The sequence below is a fragment of the Callithrix jacchus genome, chromosome 1, assembly GCF_049354715.1.
Source record: "Callithrix jacchus isolate 240 chromosome 1, calJac240_pri, whole genome shotgun sequence".
NCBI lineage: Eukaryota > Metazoa > Chordata > Mammalia > Primates > Cebidae > Callithrix > Callithrix jacchus.
This window is the reverse complement of record NC_133502.1, coordinates 110,348,287-110,366,977: the sequence shown is the minus strand read 5'-3', so window position 1 is coordinate 110,366,977 and position 18,691 is coordinate 110,348,287. Positions and strand designations below refer to the sequence as shown.

The 18,691-nt window shown below is 40.3% G+C and overlaps 1 protein-coding gene across 7 annotated transcripts in view; it reads left to right on the top strand.

The window, feature by feature from the left end:
* Positions 1-18,691, top strand: part of GLIS3 (GLIS family zinc finger 3) — a 496,781-nt gene that overhangs the window by 461,447 nt on the left and 16,643 nt on the right. For all 7 annotated transcript variants that reach the window (XR_013533768.1, XR_004744698.3, XR_013533763.1 and 4 more), the window contains one exon: positions 4,800-4,975. Coding sequence is in view for 4 of the 7 variants with exons in the window: in XM_078368412.1 (XP_078224538.1) it covers positions 4,800-4,975 (176 nt within the window). In the remaining 3 variants the exon portion in view is untranslated. The remainder of the gene's footprint in view (positions 1-4,799; positions 4,976-18,691) is intronic.

The following is an 18,691-nucleotide window of genomic DNA, read 5'->3' as shown; positions in this document are numbered from 1 at the left end:
TTGCAGAATTGTCACACTGACTTCCACAATGGTTGAACTAATTTACATTCCCACCTACAGTATAAAAAATGCTTCATTTTCTTTTGATCTTTAGTGTTTATATCTGAATAGTCAAAGAAGAGTCTTAAGATTTTCTAAGAATTCTATAAATGTTCCGATACATTGCTGGGACCATAGCAATGGTGGTTACACAGTTGTCAAACGCTGGGGGTACATGTCAATGTCAGGGATGCCTTAAATGTACTTTCAATCAGTCATTCCATAAACATTTATTGATCACCCAGAAGGCATCAGACATTCATTTTATTAAGTACTTTGATAGTCTTAACTTCCTAATTTAAAATTATTCCCAATCCACCCCACCCTTTGCTATCTCCATATTTTTCTCCATAGCACTCATTTCCTCTAGCCCAGTAGATACATTGCTTTCTTAAATTTCTTCACTGCCTGCTTCCCCTTACTAAAATATAAGTTCCACAAAGACAAAGATATGTCTTTTGTTGCTCTATCCCTAGTGCTTAGAACATTGCCCTACATTTAGTGCTCAATAAAGATCCCTTGAATGAATAAATGTCACCATGGGCTTTATAACCTTCAGTGAGAGTTGAGATTACCATTATTTTATAATTGTAATTGATGCTGGGAGAAGGTGGGGAGTTTACTCATTGAGCCAGCTAGTAACAGATATACCTAGGATCCAAGCCCAGGTGGGTGTGACTTCTGGCCTGTCTGTCTTCTCCTTTGTTCATCTGCTTCTCCTACCATTCCCACTTTTTCTGCACATGAACCTAAGCAGTCTAGGTGTCTCTGTTGGGACCTACTGATCTGAGAAACCGTCTAAGGTTGAATGCTGCTGGGCCACCCCACTGCATGGCTGAGGAGCTCAGTGATAACAGAGGGTTGGGGCTGGGAAAGCAGAGAAGGGCGTAGAAGGGAAGGAGAGTGGCCAAGTAAATACCCCCAAATAATCAGACATTCTCTAAGACAGGTGGAGATACATATTTGCAGAAACCTTTTAAGTGTTTCTTCACCCCACAGAGGATTTTTTACGAGGTTTTAAAATCTGTTCCCCTTCTTTTCCCTTTTTTTTTCTTTTGCATACCATTACTCATGGTTATACAAACTCTTCTACTAAATGAGTGGAAATGTTTGACTCGGTTCTCTGGTTTGCTCTTGTGCGATCTGTCTCTGGTAAGCAGTAATTTTTGTAGTCTGTTATGTGCCTGTTTACAGAACAATCATCTATTGTTTCAAAAAAGTATAAAAGGCTAAAGAAGAGACTGGTAAGGCATGTCCAGTGAATTCTCTGAAATGTCTACTGCAGATCAGCAGCTAGGGAACAGGGTTGGACCTAGAAAAGAGGTAGGAAGGTGCCTCTTCTGGCTCTGGGACACGCTGTAACTCAAGATGAATGAGAGTGATGCCATCTTGGTCTGATGTAATTGGGGAATAAGATACTCCATAGGAGGGAAAATGGTAAATAACCGCAATTTATCTTCATCACAATGTTGTGTTATTTTAGCATCAAAAAATTCAATTCGCCTTCACTTGATTTAAAGTCTCAACTTTTGGGGGGCAGAATATTCGGAGCATTTTCATTTTGATATGTGTGTGTGTGTGTGTGTGTGTGTGTGTGTGTGTGTGTGTGTGTCTGTGTTTTGAAGAAACAGTTGGAAAGTAGGTGCAGGCACTTCGAAAATCAGGTTCGGAGGCCCCCACCCTGACAACAATAGTGAAAAGTTTATTTTTGCTTAGTGAGCATCTAAGTATGTATGTTTTGTGTGTGTTGTTTGCTTTTGCACCAAATAACCTCAAACTACTTGTTGGCTTGTTGAATCACTCTCCTGGCATCTCTCTTGCTAAGAGAAGAGTTGTCTCTTATTGTTTGGACATTCCCAGGGACCTTACCTTGAACATGAAGACTCTCCATCTTCACGCCTCTCCTGTTCCCTTACTCCTGATTTTGGTTTACTATTTCTACTCTTCTATAAGCTAGTTAAGAACGGACTAACTTTCTAAACTTTAGATTTACATTAATATCTTTTAAAAGATTTAAGTATGATACTATGGTGTATTTAGACAGTAACAAAATTGATTCTATCTGCTGTACTTGAAAATCAGTCATATATACACTCACTTCCTATGTTGGACTTTTTAGTGGTGACTTCTTACCTACTTTCTTGTTCCTGGAAATTGTCTGGATAATTGTGATCATTTCTTGTCATGTTTTATTTCTCTACATGTATAAGAGTTAAAATTTTTGTACTATTTCTTTCCTTTCAAAATCAAAGCCTATTTTAAATGTATATTTTACTTAGAATAGTTTACATATAAATTTTTATTAATACTTTCTATGGGGTGACAGTGTGTTTTGAAATTATATTAGCTTTATATTATATCATTTATTTGACTAACATAGAAGAAAATTCAGCCTGAATTACTAAAAAGCCAAAATCTTGAGTCAGTTGAAGCTATAATATTTTATTCCTCCACATCCTTGAGATAGCAGTGCTAAAACTATGGTTCTTACCTATCATAATTTTATGCGATGATGTTATTATACTGAGTAATATTTGGTAGCCAAGAGAGCATGGCCTTGGTTTGGAACTTCCATCAATGAGTACACAAGAATGATTTTAATTAGCATATAATTATATGGAATCATATATATGTAGAATCTATATATAGATCTACTTGCTGACTCGCCCATCCATACATCTCCACATCCCATCAGTCCTCAACAGAAAGAGGATAGCAGACATTCCAAAAGGGACTGGAAAACTATCTAGAGCAAGCTGCATCTTTTATTTACAACTGAGGAAGCAGAATTAGGGAGCCAATCAGAGGATCTTGTTCCTTTGCCCAAAAAACAAAATTGGGACACTAGCGATGACTGTTAAATAGCACCAGAGGTTGCTTTGTAATTCAGATCCTTCCTCCCTCCAACCCTGGGGATCTTTAGGGACCAGAGGATTTGAGATTAGGTAGTAATGTGGATTCCTTCGGCCCCCGAAGTCTATGATCTCAAAATTCCTCATCCCCCTCCCATAACCTCAGAGAAACTTGTGAGACACATTAAAGACATGTTCCCCCCAGAAAATAGCCTCCATATGAGGAATCCTGGCAAATGAATTTTACTAGATGTTCTCAGGGCAGTGCCAGGATTCATTTGCTGTGTTTTCTCTCAGGGCTATTCAGCACATCTTTTCAGGGTGATACCAATTAAGATGACATGCTCAGAAAAATGTATTTACCAGCACGGGACACTCAGTTACTATTCTCTTTCAGGGGAGTGAAGATGTAAATGATCAATTAAAAGGCATCCCAACCCAGCTGGTTTGTTGAAGCTCCTTGTCTTGGCTCCTCCTTTTTTGGTTCTTACATTCACCTTCTTCTCTAGTCTCATCACACATCACATGGTAAAAAAGCAAAAAGAACATGAGATTTTTGTCCCATGTTTTACTGCTACAATACAAACATAGAAGCTCTGCCTTATTAAATATTCTGGTTCAGAATGTTTCCAATCACTTTATAAACTTGACTGGTTCATCTTCCCTTTTTATCATTTATGGCCCTCCACAAAAGCCCAGCAAAGTTAAAGTGATTTGTTCCTGTGAAATAAGCAATGTAAGCAGATGGTGACCTATACGTGTTAGTGCAAAACAAAGCCTGTCTTTCTACACAGTGTAAGGAACAGCTGATTGAAAGTTTTCAGCTTACTGGGACTTTTTAAGGGAACTAAACAATACTTTGCTAGGCAGTTTTCCCCCTAAGTTATTTTGCTGCTTCATTCTACTGCACTGACAGACTCCCTGCTTCTTTCTCCACTATACTCGTCCCAGTCCCCTACTGAACTGGCACTGGAAGGATCATTTTGATATTTGACAGACATTGTCAAACTTGAACATAGTTCTCACAGTTACATCTTGCCTTCAGTGTTAGAGCGCATAAACTGTCATTTTAAATGTAGTAAGTTGGGTCTTTCCAATTTTCCTTTACCGTTGGAAGATCAATGTACAGTCATCCATTTCACATCCCAAGTTTCTTGACAGCATCACCTTATTTAAACATTGGTATGTTCCTCCTCAGAAACCATGGATAGTCTTACTGTGATTGGCGCATGTGACTCCTACACCATGTTCCTATCGCACCCTCAGGAATACTCTGCCAAGCACAGAGCCCACGCAGATCTTTTGGGTTCTGGGTTTCAAGCCACACTTGACCTTTGAGGTTTAAGTTAATTCATCCTTGGCAAAAGAAAATGCATTGTTTAAAGAGAATAGGATTAGAGAGGCTCATAGTAAAGACTTGTAACAACACTTCTTGGACCTCAGATATATCTTACAAAACAAAATGTTTATGAGCTAAGTGTAAATGATTCAGCAACATACGGATCAAATTTCCCCTCAAATGCAAATGGATTTTGAAAATTAGCAGAAAAAGGGTTTGGCAAAAGATGTGCTTTGAATTTCACCAAACAGTGTATTTGAAATGCAACTTAGGAATCTTGACAAACCCAAACTGAGTAGGTTTTCCCTTTATTGTTCTTGTTTATTCCCACTGTATCTCTGTTGAAAATTCAGTGGTTAAATGAGAAACGGCAGCGGGGAGAAATGAGAAATGGCAGTGGGGAGGGAGAGGTTAGAAAAAAATCCAGAAGGATTTTTTTTTTTTTTTTTTTTAAAGGGCTTGTTGTCACGCTCTTGTATAGCCAGAATGGGAGGTGAGAATTTGGCTTTGGAGAGTTTCTTTGTTCCTGCTGTTTTATGTCCCTCATGTTTCCTTTTATAATTGTTCAGGTTTGCACCTTCTGTTCCATCTCCTCACCACATCAGCCCCCGGAGAGTTCCAGCTCCTCCTTCAATACTGCAAAGAACACAGCCTCCCCATACCCAGCAGCCATCAGGTTCGCACCTGAAGTCCTATCAGCCAGAAACAAACTCTTCTTTTCAACCAAATGGTATCCATGTCCATGGTAAGCAAGGAGCTGGTAGTCCCTTGAGTTTTGAAAAATGACATTATGCTGTTGCTTTTAATCTTAATTACCTGTTGTGGATTTCAGATGTTCTGTTCTACACCAGGCTTAGGCTTTTATAACTTGCCTCTGAAATTTCACACTTGATAGGCGTGAAATCCTATGGTATTTTCCTGACTTCGGCTTGATGATGGTATGATTTACGACACCTCACACTAGTCAGCTCAAGTTGATAGTGTTGTCATTGGCCAGGGCTCTAACAGCAGGAATAGCATCCTGTTTCTAAACAATAGCCTGTGGAGAAAGAAATGACAGGAGTTCTTGTGCCCAAGCATGCCTCTGCTCTGCTAGGTTTTTGCTCTCATTCTCATATGTCCTCATGCTCTCCATCCTTCAAGGTGCGGGTAGAATAACACCTCTCTGAAGCCTTTCCTGATACCCCAGCTGATGCAATCTCTCCAGCCCTAACCTCTGCTTTTATCAGCTATCTTTCTCTAATAGTAATTATGCTTCCTCTATCTTGTGATTTACTTATCTGTGAATAAACATAGCTTCACTATTAATGTGTAAACTTTCTGAGCATTTTCTGACCCATCAGAAAATTGTATCTTTTAGGGAACTTAACACAGCTCTTCACAAATGCCAAAGACACAAGGATACTTGTCAGGTGAATGGAGGATGAAAAGGAGAGAAGGAAAGCAAGAGAAATCATAATTTTCTAAATATGCAGATCTTGTGTGTAATGGGAAATATGCATAGAAAACTAAGTCTAGCTTAATTTCTTTTCTTTAAACTCATTTTGCCTATCTTAGTGAACAGCCACAGAAAGTTGAATAGCAAAATCATAGATTTAAACTGTCACAGCCTTGTACTTCCTAGGGCAGTTAGATCTGTATAAGTGGAAGCGATACTGTATTTTTAGGCTGAGTGTTTCAACTTCTGAAACATATGACTCTCCTCTATCTGCCTCTTGCTGATGCCTGAATTTTCTCCATATGAGTTATTACTTGAAACTGATGGGTGGTGTTCCCAAACAAATCTAAAACAATATGCAAACTGAGTGTGAATAATTTTCCAAAGTGGCAGAATCGTCCAGTACTATGGAGCTAGGCTTGGATAAGAACATCAAAATAAAGGACTGAACAGCAAAGAGGGGGTGATATAAAAACAGCCAGCTGTAGGAAGGAAGAGACCTTGAAGGACCAGAGCTATTGGTTCTGGCTCAGTTCATGCATCTCATCTCCCCACTTCCCCATTGTAGCCACACAAACCCCCTGTTCCCCAGCAAAACTTGGACTTGTACCATTCTGTAGGCCTATGGTCTTTTTTACCTTCTGATTATAAATTCTTTCTCAAGCTTCAGTTATGTATTTATTCAACTAAGAAATACTTCTTGAGTGCCTACTCTGCGTAAGGCAAGGCTTTAAGACATGCATAAGACGGGCAAATTGAGCCCTATTACTTCTGAGGAGGGCCTGTCAGTCCAGTTGAGGAGTTTGTGTACTCTGAAAGAGACCCAGGTCCCCTCTGCCATGAAGCCATCCTCACCACTCCAGGCAAGAGGTGCACAGCCTGAGTGTGGGCTATGTGAAATGTAGAGTAGACCATTGATTTGAAGACACAAATTTTTCACCTTCACATTTTAACATTGCTGAAATCTGGACAGAACTCAGTCAGTGGCGGCATATAATTGACAGTGATTTTTCTTTCTAGTGCTATTTAGAATAATGGAGCATTTCACAGCTGATGGTGTCAAAGTTCCAAGGAAATGCAGTATAACACATTTTGATTACAACTGTGAAACATTTTTAAAAATTTAAAAATTGACCTATGTGTAGAAAAAAAATGGGAAGGAAGTTCTCAAATATTGATGGTTTTACATCAGGATGGTAGGATAATGGGTGATTTCTTCCTTTTTTCTCTGAAATCTTTAGAAAGCGTTTTGGAATTAGACCCATATGAATGCAAACACTAGTCCACCCTGAGCTGTGTGACTCTGGGTAAATTATGGAGTCTCAGTTCACATTCGTTAAGTGGGGAGCGTTTCATCTGTCTTCTCTCATCAGTTAAGAAGTTTGACAGGAAAAGCACCTGGCACAGAGTAGGAGCTTAATTTAATGCTCTTTCTTCTATTTCCTTCTATTTTTATTTTAATTACTCTTTGAGAATAGGGATAATGTTTGCAGCCCTAGGGCAGGCATAATACTTGGTGTAAAGTAGGCATTTAGTATATATTTACTGACTAAGTGATTGACACTGTCTCATTGAACAAATGAATAATGGACAAGATAGAGAAAATGGGATCTACCCTATTATTTTCCCCTACCTCTTGGCAAAATAGTTTTCTTCCACATTTCTCTTTTTTAGTTAAATAATGAATATACTGTCAACTGGAAATTGTTGGAATTTTTTTAAACGTTTACATTAAAAACAATTTATTTTTTAGAGACAGGGTCTTACTCTATCCCAAAGCATAGAGTGCAGTGGTGAAGTCATAGCTTACTGCAGCCTCAAACTCTTGGGCTCAAAGAGTTCTCCTGTTTTAGCCTCCCAAACAGCTGGGACTGCAGGCTCACACCACTATACCTGGCTAATTTTGTTTATTGTTTTTGTAGAAATGAGGTCTCACTATTTTGCCCAGGCTGGTCTTGAATTCCTGAGCTCAAACGATTCTTCTGCCTCAGCCTTTCAAAGTGTGGGGTTAAGGTGCTGAGGAATCACCTGTGCTGAGCCCTAACTTTCACATTCTAATTGTCAAAAAATTCCCCATGGGAAACTGCTAATATCAGCCCTAAAAATAAACTTAAAATATAGTTAGGCTAATTGAGAAATCATGACTTTCTCCAGGAAGATGGGCAAGTGACTGCTGCAATGAGGTTGCAAAGGGAGTGCCCCTATGTTAGCCACTGGTCCACTGCTTGTGGTTAATTGGTAGGTATCCAGATGTAGCCTTACTTCCTTCTCCAAGCACTTTCTGAAATTTTTTTTGAAACTTCCTAGGCAACATTTCTAAAAATTCTCATCAACTACTCTATAGGTTAAGGATAAACTTTATTTTTCAAGTGGGCAGTGCGATGCTAAGAGTAAGAGAAGACCTTCTTAATGAGTCACATTTATTGACAGCTTTTGTTGGACAAGTTTGCCGGCTGGAGTTACACAGCATCCTGGTGATAGGGAACTTTACCCCCTAATAAAACTTGATTTTTAAAGCCCAAAGCAGTGTCAGGGTTACTAATGTGATAGCTCAAGTGAGTGTTTGTTCTCTTTCAAAAAGTTCATGGTTTTAATGAGTGTGGTCACCCCATTTCTTCTGTACTCCCTGCAATAGGTAGAAGTCAGGGAGAAATGCCATCACTGTATTTTTAGAGACAAGAATATAAAATGTCTAGGCATTGCTACCTTAGCAAACTATGCAGGTGCCTTTTTCAAGAGGTCTAAATTTCTAAGCCATATATTTTTTTATTTTTTTGTGTGTGAGATGGAGTCTCACTCTGTTGTCCAGGCTGGAGTGCAGTGGCGTGATCCCAGCTCACTGCAACCTCCACCTCCCTAGTTCAAGCAATTCTCCTGCCTCAGACTCCTGAATAGCTGGGATTACAGGTGCATGCTCCCAGGCCTGGGTAACTTTTTTTTGTATTTTTAGTAGAGATGAGGTTTCACCATGTTAGCTAGACTGGTCTCGAACTCCTGACTTCAAGCAATCCGCCTGCCTCGGCCTCCCAAAGTGCTGGGATTAGAGGCATGAGCCACCAGGCCCAGCCCCGTGCCATATTCTTAACAACATGTTTCTAGGCCAAAAGCACACTAAAATAAACACACATTTATATTTTTTTATGGGGAAATGTAGACTCCTGTATGTAGATGCTGTTGCATTACATAGAGCTATGAAAAGTTACAACACAGGGGCTTTGGTCTTAAAAATGAAGAAGGTAAGGTCCATCGAGTTTTGTTAATCTTGCTATAGTAAATGATACTAAGCCTAGACACTGTGTGCTCTGTCTATATTTTTATTGAGGCATCTTATAAAAGGCATACGTTGAAAGATTACTAGTGCTGCATTTTCAAGTTTCCTCACCTAGTGAGTGATCCAGGACCAGAGCTCGGGTTTGTTGGCTCTGTATCCACCTCATTCATTTTGCCTTCATTAGTACAGGGAATGAGGTATCATTTTCTTTAATGTTTGAATCTTGGTAGCATTTGTGGGTCTCTGTTTGGGTGAGATCTCCAAGGCAACTTCTTAGCACATTTTGGTTCTTTATTTTAGATGTAAACATAAGGACACTCTGCAATCATGTAAGCTTGTTTTTCAGTCTTTTCTTTCTCCTTAGGACAATTCTCTTGCCCAGACAAGCTTCAGAATGTTGCCTGGATTAGTTGCCCAAGAGTTGATATTTGCATGTTTTGTTATTGGACTAATGGATCATTTCCTACTAAATACCCTGTTCACTCCACAATTACTAGCATGCTGTGAGAATTCCTACAGCAGCATTTTCACAACCTTCATGCTTCTGGGCCCATAAGGTGACACTGAGTTAAGTTCAGCAAGTGTTCATTGGTCATCACTATGTCCCAGGCAAACATGAATATCATTTAATCAATGCACTGTGGCACATGCAATAAGAGAAGGTACAAAAGGATTAATTCACAAGATGGTTTCAGAAGGATCTGTAGAGGTGATACTTGAATAGGGTTTTGAAGATAAATACCTTATTGGGCAGGCCACGTGGGAAAAGGCATTCCAGGCAGAGGGGAAGCAAAGACCACAGGTGAGAACAAAAATGTCAGCGTGGGGGGTGTGTGTGTGCGCGCGCGTGTGTGCGTGCACGCACACACACAAAAGGAAGAGCCAAGAGGATGATTGGAGTGCACAGGTTAAGCCATGGCGTAGAGGAGGAAGAGCCTGGAGAATTTACAAGGCCAGCTCACAAAGGGTTTTGTGCCATGCTAAATGTAACTACAGAATAAAACATCAGCCTAACATTTTAGGAAAGTCAAGTGGAGTGCTGCGTAGAGACCGCAATGGGAGAGGTAGGAACAGTAGGCTCTGTTGGGATCATGTTGGGCTACATGTACAGAACACCCAAACAACAGTGATTTATTAGAGTTCAGTTCACTCAGATGCAACTGGTACATAGGGGAAAGATGTCAGGATAATGTGCAATTGTGTTTGTCACATGCAATCTTTCCTAGAGAAAAGCTGGAATAGCAAGAGAAGAACAAAAACGTCCTTAGTCGAGCTGCTGTCCAGACAGGAGCCCTTTCAGCTCTATTTTAATAACATTTGAAATGAGCATAATCCCGGGGAGCTGTCTCCCAGAGAGGTACACACCCAGCCTTGCATGGCCCTCGGCTCATGGCAGATCACATGCCTTCCTGTGCGTTGGGCCCTGCTATCACTTGTCTCAGTACTTGTAAGCCAGCCTTTCCAGTCTATTTTGTGTATGTGTTTTTAAGAACCACCCAGGAGCCTACAGCCACACTGACCTGCCTGCCTAAATTTCCTTTTGCCTATTTTGTTACTGCTGTAATTAGAAGGTATTGAAGACTTCCAGTGGTCTGACCCAATTTTAGATTTCTCAACAACCTTATTTTTAATACACATTTGTCTAGAGGACAAGATTTTTCAGGGTTTATTTATCACATAGCAACAACACTAACACTGGTATGCAATTTACTCTTGTCACATGACGAGATGTCTCTTTTTTGAGATGGAGTCTCACTCTGTCGCCCAGGCTAGGGTACAGTAGCATGATTTCTGCTCACTGCAACCTCTGCCTCCTGGGCTATTCTGCCTCAGCCTCCTGAGTAGTTGGCACTATAGGCACGTACCACCATACCTGGCTAATTTTTTGTATTTTTAGTAGAGACGAGGTTCACCATGTGGGCTAGGCTGGTCTTGACCTCAAGTGATCCACCTGCCCCAGTCTCTCAAAGTGCTGGGATTACAAGCATGAGCCACTGTGCCCAGTGTTCTTGCATGACAAGATGTCTAATAGGAAACAGTGCAAGGTGGATGAGGAGCCCCACAGAGTCAGCAGTGCCCATGCCTTCTCAAACTTTGTGCTTTGTCACTGTTAACAGGTGGCCTCCATCCTCCTGGTCACAGCATGAATGCTGATACTCTACACATCTCATCCCAGTTTCAGGCAGAGAGGAGGGTGAAGAGTAAAGTGTACCCTTAGTCACATGGCAAGGGGGTCTAGGAAGAGGGATATTTTAGTGCATTGCCATACTTAATAAAACGGATATTCTGTTAACAGTGTTCACTGGATAGGGCCCACTGGAAGGGCTGCCAAATACACTCTAGGATGGTTTTCTAATCTGTAAAATGGGACTAGTATGACCTGTCTCATGGCCAACTTCATTCATATCTTCCCTTGGAAGTCAGGGTGGAGCTCACAGGCCTCTTTCTGAGGGTTCTACCCCGTAGTTTCCCATCTCTTCCATTCTCTTAGGTTTCCACACTTTCTACTGTGTGCTCTTACTTTGCATCCCTCTGGAGTTTCCAGTTGCCAACACAGACTTGTGTCATCCATGTACCATTTATTAGATTTCATTAAGAAAACACCATGAAGCTACCTCCTCAGCCTGGACTGTTTGAAATCAGTGCAGCAGCAGTGGGTAGGGGGCATCTTCCCTGTTGGTCACGGCTGCTCTGGTTCCTGAGCAGTCTGTCCCAGGATTTAAAGCATGCCCTGCCTGCAGGCTCCCTAAAGCAGGCCAGTCAGCTCCCAGACAATGGTGGCATTTTCTTACCTCAGTATGGAGCTGTAAGCTTGTCAGTCCAGTTCAAATTGACTGCAGCACCAAACAAAGGGTTTCCAGCAACCAACAGGCCTCCAAGAACAAAACACATTGTAAATAGCTTGTCCTACCAGAGAGCCAAAGCATCTTTCAAACTGTAGCGTTATCAGAGCATTGATATTTAAATGACAGTGAGGTGGCCAATAGAAGTTGAGCTAACTTCTTCCTCAGTTGGCTGTTTACTCAGTGATTGTGCAATGGTACTTTCCAGCAAGATTCCTATGGGCTGTAGCCATGACTGATCTCATTGCTGGCAATTTATAGTGTTAAATATTTAAATATTTTTATTTTCATTTATTTTGAGACAAAGTTTTGCTCTTGTCGCCCAGAATGGAGTGTACTATCTCGGTTCACTGCAACCTCTGCCTCCCAGGTTCAAGCAATTCTACTGTCTGGGCCTCCAGAGTAGCTGGGATTACAGGCATGTACCACCATGCCTGGCTAATTTTGTGTTTTCAGTAGAGATGGGGTTTCGCCATGTTAGCCAGGCTGCTCTTGAACTCCTGACCTAGGTGATCCGCTCGCCTTGGCCTCCCAAAGTGTTGGGATTAGAGTGAGCCATGGCACCCAGCCTAAAGGTTATTTTTAAAGGCTCATTTTGAAGACAATAAACATACTCACACAGAAAATTTCATCACAACTGCATATATGAGGTATGAAATAAAGCAGTAACTTGAAGTTGTATTGCCTAGAACTTAAGCAAGTGTCACAACTTTTGAAATCCCCAAAAGACAAATACAATTGATTACAAATCAACAGTGTAGTATATTTCATGGAGGAAGTTGTGACATACTCACAAAAGAAATGAGCCAATGAGCACACGTCATGTTATCTTGATGTTACCATCAGCAGTCATAATCAGGAATAATTTTCTATATCAGCCATGACATTAACGCTTACATAGTACCAGGGATTGATGATTAGAGTCGGAGAAATCCTTAATTAGTCTCATATGCTTAATTGCTACAAAATTACCCCAAGAATAGTTTTACATAAGTAGTACTTGATAAATTCTGACAGTGTTCTAATTCTAAAAAACAAAAGTTAATTTTAGGTGTATAAGCGGAGTGCAGTGAGCATTTCAACATGCTGAGTTTTGTGAGGTGGGAGATGGTCATCTTAACCAGAAAAACGGTTGGAATGATTGATTATTCACAGTTCAGTCATTTCTCTAATTTACGTATATAACTAAACAACTGCACACACAAGCAAGAGTGTGTGCACACACAGATAAAACTCGCCATACTAATGTGCCATGTTTGATCAAGAACAGAATTAAAATGATTGAATCAACTATCACTAAATTGTAACTTGTCTCAGGACAGGGACTGGATCATCTCACAATGTTCTGCACACTGTAAGTGCTTAATAACTGCTCATTAAATATGAATGAACAGAAAAGAGTAAAGATTTTTGCTCATGGCTTCTTAGACTGATTGGCAGAGCCAGCATTTGGCAAAATTGTGACTTATGGTCAACTTTTTCTGGGTCCCTCTTTTCTCTGGGCAATTCTGCCTGTTTCTCTGCCCCTCTTTTACTTTTTTTTTCCTGAAACAGTCTCACTCTGTTGCCCAAGCTGGAGTGTAGATGCATAATCTTGGCTCACTGCAACCTCTGCTTCCCATGCTAAAGCGATTCTCCTGCCTCAGCCATCCATCCCTGGGTCAAGCGATTGTCCTGCCTCAGCCTTCCCAGTACCTGGGATTACAGGCACCTGCCACCATACCCGGCTAATTTTTGTATTTTTAGTTGAGATGGTATTTTGCCATGTTTGCCAGGCTGGTCTTGAACTCCTGACTTCAGGTGATCTGCCCAACCCACCCTTCCAAAGTGCTGGGATTATAGACATGAGCCACCACACCAGGCCCTGTTCCCCTCTTTAAATACCCAGTGCTGACCAACTGCCTGATCCTTCTTCCCAGAGGAAATAGGATGAACTAACATTCACTTACACGTTGAGGTGAATTTAATATATTACTGCTTCTTGTGAGTATCTGCATAATAAGAGGATACTGAGACACACAGCTGCTACTGAGTGCTTAGTAGTGAAGTTCTGGGCTGTGGCAGTCTTGTGGAAGAAGGATTGTGAAGAATTCACAGTGCCCATAGATGCCAGTCCCTTGCTTATGAAAGCATTTGCAGTTTGGAGTCAGGCAAATGGCAATTAACTGGAATCCTGTGAGCCGGTCATGAAATGTCCTAGTTTTGAGGTTCTCAAGTTTAATAGATAATACTGACACCCCTGTTTCAGAGTTGGTACAAGAATGAAAGAATGCCTGGACTACAGTAGATGCTTACTTCATTGCATCTGTTACAGCTGTTATTTTCGTGTTATCAGATACTTGGTACTCTGAACGAGTCCAGAGCAGCCTCCCAGGTGAGACTACGGGAGAGCTTAAGCACCATGCCCTAACTCGTATACCTGGTGAATATCACAGGTGGTTTTATAAACCTAGTCTGACCCCAAAGCCCACACTGATACTTTGTGATGGTGCCTGTTGATAGAGTATTATGGAAATTGTTAGTTACTTGGGAACTGCTTTTGTATGAAGGTTAAGTATGGAATCTCATAAATATGAGATTCCTTATAGGGTTAACATTCTATCAGTGGAGGTGCTGTGATTTGCAAGATGAAGTAATTTCCCACCAAGTGCTTGATTGCATGTCTTTGGACACTAATAGCTGAAAGTCACGTTTTTCTGTGTCAGGTAGTGTCCTCAATGCCTGTCATGCCCTTGCTCACTAATTCTCTTAACAATACTATAAAGAGAACATTTTTACTCCCGTTTTACAGGTGGGGAATCTGAATCACTGTAGTGCCCAGAATGTATTAATCTTGAAATGGTGGAGCTGGAAATTACACCCAGGACCATCTAACTCCAGATCTGTGGTTTTAACCATTCTGTGATGCTGCTATTATTGATTGGGGGTTGTCCCCTTAGATAGGGGAAGGGAGTGTTCCCTATCTAATAGCTCACAATGGGATTATCCCACTGCGTGTGTATGTGCACGTGTGTGTGTACATGCCTTCATGCACTGTGCTTGCTCCAATACAGGTATGCTGGGGGGAACTTTGGAAGCCTAATTACTGTACTAAATCAACAAACCTGGGTTCCTGGGCTTTTAGCAAAGTCTTTACATACCATTTACAAATTCTTACTGACTTTTTAAATTATAAAAGAAAACATTTATCTGTTAATTTTTTAAAGTTCTTACAGTACTGCAACTTGTAGAGAGTTTAAGTCCCTTCCCAGCCTTATGTTTGCCCCAATTCTACTGCCCAAAGGTAACGACTATTAAAAGACTGGCAAGTATTCTTTTAAACCTTTTTAAATGCTCGTAGGAGACGTATCTGTGTCTATGTATATGCCCATATGCCCTGTTATAAAAATGGCCTCATGTTCTGCACCTCACATTCTACATTTTGTTTTATGAGTTGATTTTTTTAACTTAGCAAAATATATGCTGTTGCTTTCCAGGTCAATACATATACAGAGTCTTAATTGTATTGCTCTCATAAGAATAGGTCATCATTTTTTTAAAACATTCCCTTATTGATGGACAACTTTTTTCATTTTTTACTTTTTCTAGCAATGCTATGTTAACTCTCTTCATATATGTATAATATATATATGCGTGTTTATATAAACACTCCTATACACATATTTATAGATCTTTGCACAGTTTCTTAGGAAATATTTCTAAAAGAGAAAATGCTGGGTTACTGGCTATGCACATTTTAAAGTTGGATAGGTATTGACACATACTCTTAGAAAGGCTACATTAATTTAGATACTCATCAGCAGCATATTACAGCGCCCATTTCCTCACGCTGGATGTTAGTAGTTTAATTTTTGCCAATTTGTAAAGCAAAGATTAGTAACTTGTATTTTTTCCTCTAGCTAGTAATATAATTGAGCATCTTTTTACATTTTTGTTGAATACTAAAGACAGTATTAATAGTAACAGGGATTAAATAACAAGAGCTATGACTTGGGTTTTTACATTATTTAAGTAGTCGCCCTGCTCTTCCTCCCTGTCAGTCAAGCTGTGTCATCTGCAGCAAGACAGTTTGTTTTCTGATTGGAACTCAGAAATTTATTGATGAGAAAGAAATGTGCAGAATATAGTCAACTTAAAAATCCCTATAGAAAGTGTTTAATGCATATTACAGATTTAGCACTTTTTCTTTGGGGGAAGTAATGACATATTTCTAGAAGCAAATGTTCTTATATATGAAACTCATGAAGTCAGCCTCTAATGAAGGGAACTCTTAAAATCAATTATTTTTTTGACAACTATTTTAGGGGTTCCTTTGGACTCTTTAGGGCTAAACATGTTAGTGACAATCTATGTGTTATATTTCTTATTTTAAACTAGAATTACCCTTATAGATATGGTAAATAATTGATAGAAGAAAAAGTAACAGCTATAGATGGAGCTTCATTAAAATACATCAGTAAACATCTGGGTCACTGGTAGCGACGCCACTCTCTTCATAAAACAGAACAATGGAAACAGAATACTAGAACCGGCTTTTGATCTATCTGCACTCCCATCCTCTGAGCTCAGCAACACATTACAAAGCAATCCCAATTCCCTTAGAATTTTTTGTTGGTTTACTTATAATTGTGAGTGCTCTTTCTGACTCCAGGAATTTCCCCTCTCTAACCAGGTTGTTCTGACTAAACTCTTTATTTTATTCCTTTGTGAGGTCTTTGAGAACTAGACCTTACAAGATACAAGTCTATTGAAACAAAAACATTCAGGTATTGTTCTAGATCACTTAAGTATGACAACCAAACCCTACCTTCTTACATTCATCACCAAACCCAACCTCATCTCACACATCCCAAATCAAGTTCTTAAATTTCTTTGCCACTGTAGCAGAAATCATTCAGGGAATCTGAATTAGCCAAATAATTACCCAAGGTTCTTTGCATCTTTGGATCTGGGCTGATGAAATATTGTTGTCAATACCAATGAAGTCAGTGGCCGTATCTATATTCATGCATCAATGTTTCATAAGTCACTTTATTTACATAATTTGTATCAGTGCCTAGTAACCACAGGTATATAGAAACTGGCCAAAAAATACTTGTTGGATGAATGCCTGACAAGATACAAAGGCAAGCTTCCTGGTAGCCAGATGGAGATAAGAGATTCTGGGATCCAGTGTATTTGTCAGGTTTCCCCAAATACAACATCCACTCTGTCTCAAAGCTGCTTATGTCAATTGCTGTACACTTACTTCAAGCCCAAACGTAATCTGAACATAATGTTCTAGAGAGTAGGTTTTTGGGGAAGCCTAACCATATATAACAGACTCTGCTATGAAGCAGAGGTTTGAAGGGAAAAATAATTGAGTCATTGGATTACTGGCAAGCATGAGATAGGGGCCCACTTTTAGATCAGAGTGCCGGAAATTTGTATAATAACAGACTTGGATTTGAAGAAGCAAAAATCACCTAGTTAGTACAACAGATGTAACGTGGGAGTTTGGCTACAGCTGGACAACATAAGTCTAAGCCACAAGATCAGTATCGGACCAACAGTGAGACCAGGACTTCTGAGTCATTTAAATGAGGTCCCATGATTTCACCTTGATAAAGAACTGACATGTGAGAGGCAGGCACTGGGAGAAAGAGCCAGACAAGTCATCTGCATCCATATCTGCCTTTATCCCAAGAGCCCCATCGACTAGCAGAAAGCGCTGGGAGCCTGCCTAAGGGGAAGAGATGTCCATCGGAAGAACTCCCTCTCTCCATTTCAAATGAAATTAGAGCCTTTCTGTTGTTGTTTTAAGAAGGTATTTCATTTGGAAAACTTTCAGATGTTTGTAAATCATCTAAAGATGTTCTTAGAGCCTCCCAAACTTTAACAAATACCTTATTAAATATACAGAATTCTAGACCCTTCCTCCAGAGTTGGCCATGGAGTTCAGGAATGTGCATGTTCAACACACATGCCAAGGTGGAGCTGATGCCCCCAACCCTGGTAAGAAGCATTGGCCTAGACGCCAAGTGTAGAGCTCAGTGCTGTCTCACCCTGGCTCCCCAGTCAGAGAACCCAAAGGAAGCAATTTGCCTGTGACTCAAGAGGTAAAGACTCCAGTTTCTTCCTCCCTTTATCTCTTGCGGTAGTCTTTTAAAAAGCTGTAGAGAACCTGGCTGGCTCACGCAGACCTCAAGGGAGGCTGAAGAGAATTGAGATGCAGCAGCATTTCCTTTTAGTAACCCATGAAATCCCTGTCTTCAATCTTTTTCTTTGCCAGATCTTTCTTACAGCAAAGCTTAGTTGGAAAGACAAGGGCATTTAGAATTAAATCTTCCTTTTTTTACCATGCTTTCCTTGTTATGTTTGAGGTTCCAGGTAGCCCTGGTCAAAAGAACGATTGTGAGTATGTGAAAGTAACTGATACTACTATGGGGAGATTGACCTTTCTACTCAGAGAAGGGAGGATGACACGAAACACCAGGCTTATAATGAGACAGTAGGAGCTAGAATTTTTAGTGGGTTTTACTGTTGGCAAAATACTTTAATGTTTATTATTTCACTTGATCCTTGCAGCCACCCAGTAGGGATACATGTATACTAGCAATGAGCAGTTCCCCTCATAGAAAAATTACCAACACATTCTTATCAACCTGGGTGAAGGGTTTGCTCCACGCTGCATCAGATACAGAATATGTAAATCCTCTGCCCTTCATTCTGATCCTTACTTGTGTCCAGGATTTTTTAGTTACAGCAAGTAGTTGGCAGGTGATGGAATGTGGGTGGCTACTCATGGGCACTGAATCCTTTGTTCCTTGTGCTGCTGCTGCATCCCATGTTGAGGATTCTGCTGCCATGGGAGTGTTCTCTCTTTTTGTAAATCATAGGCTCAGAGATGCTAGAGTTTCCTCGGCCACA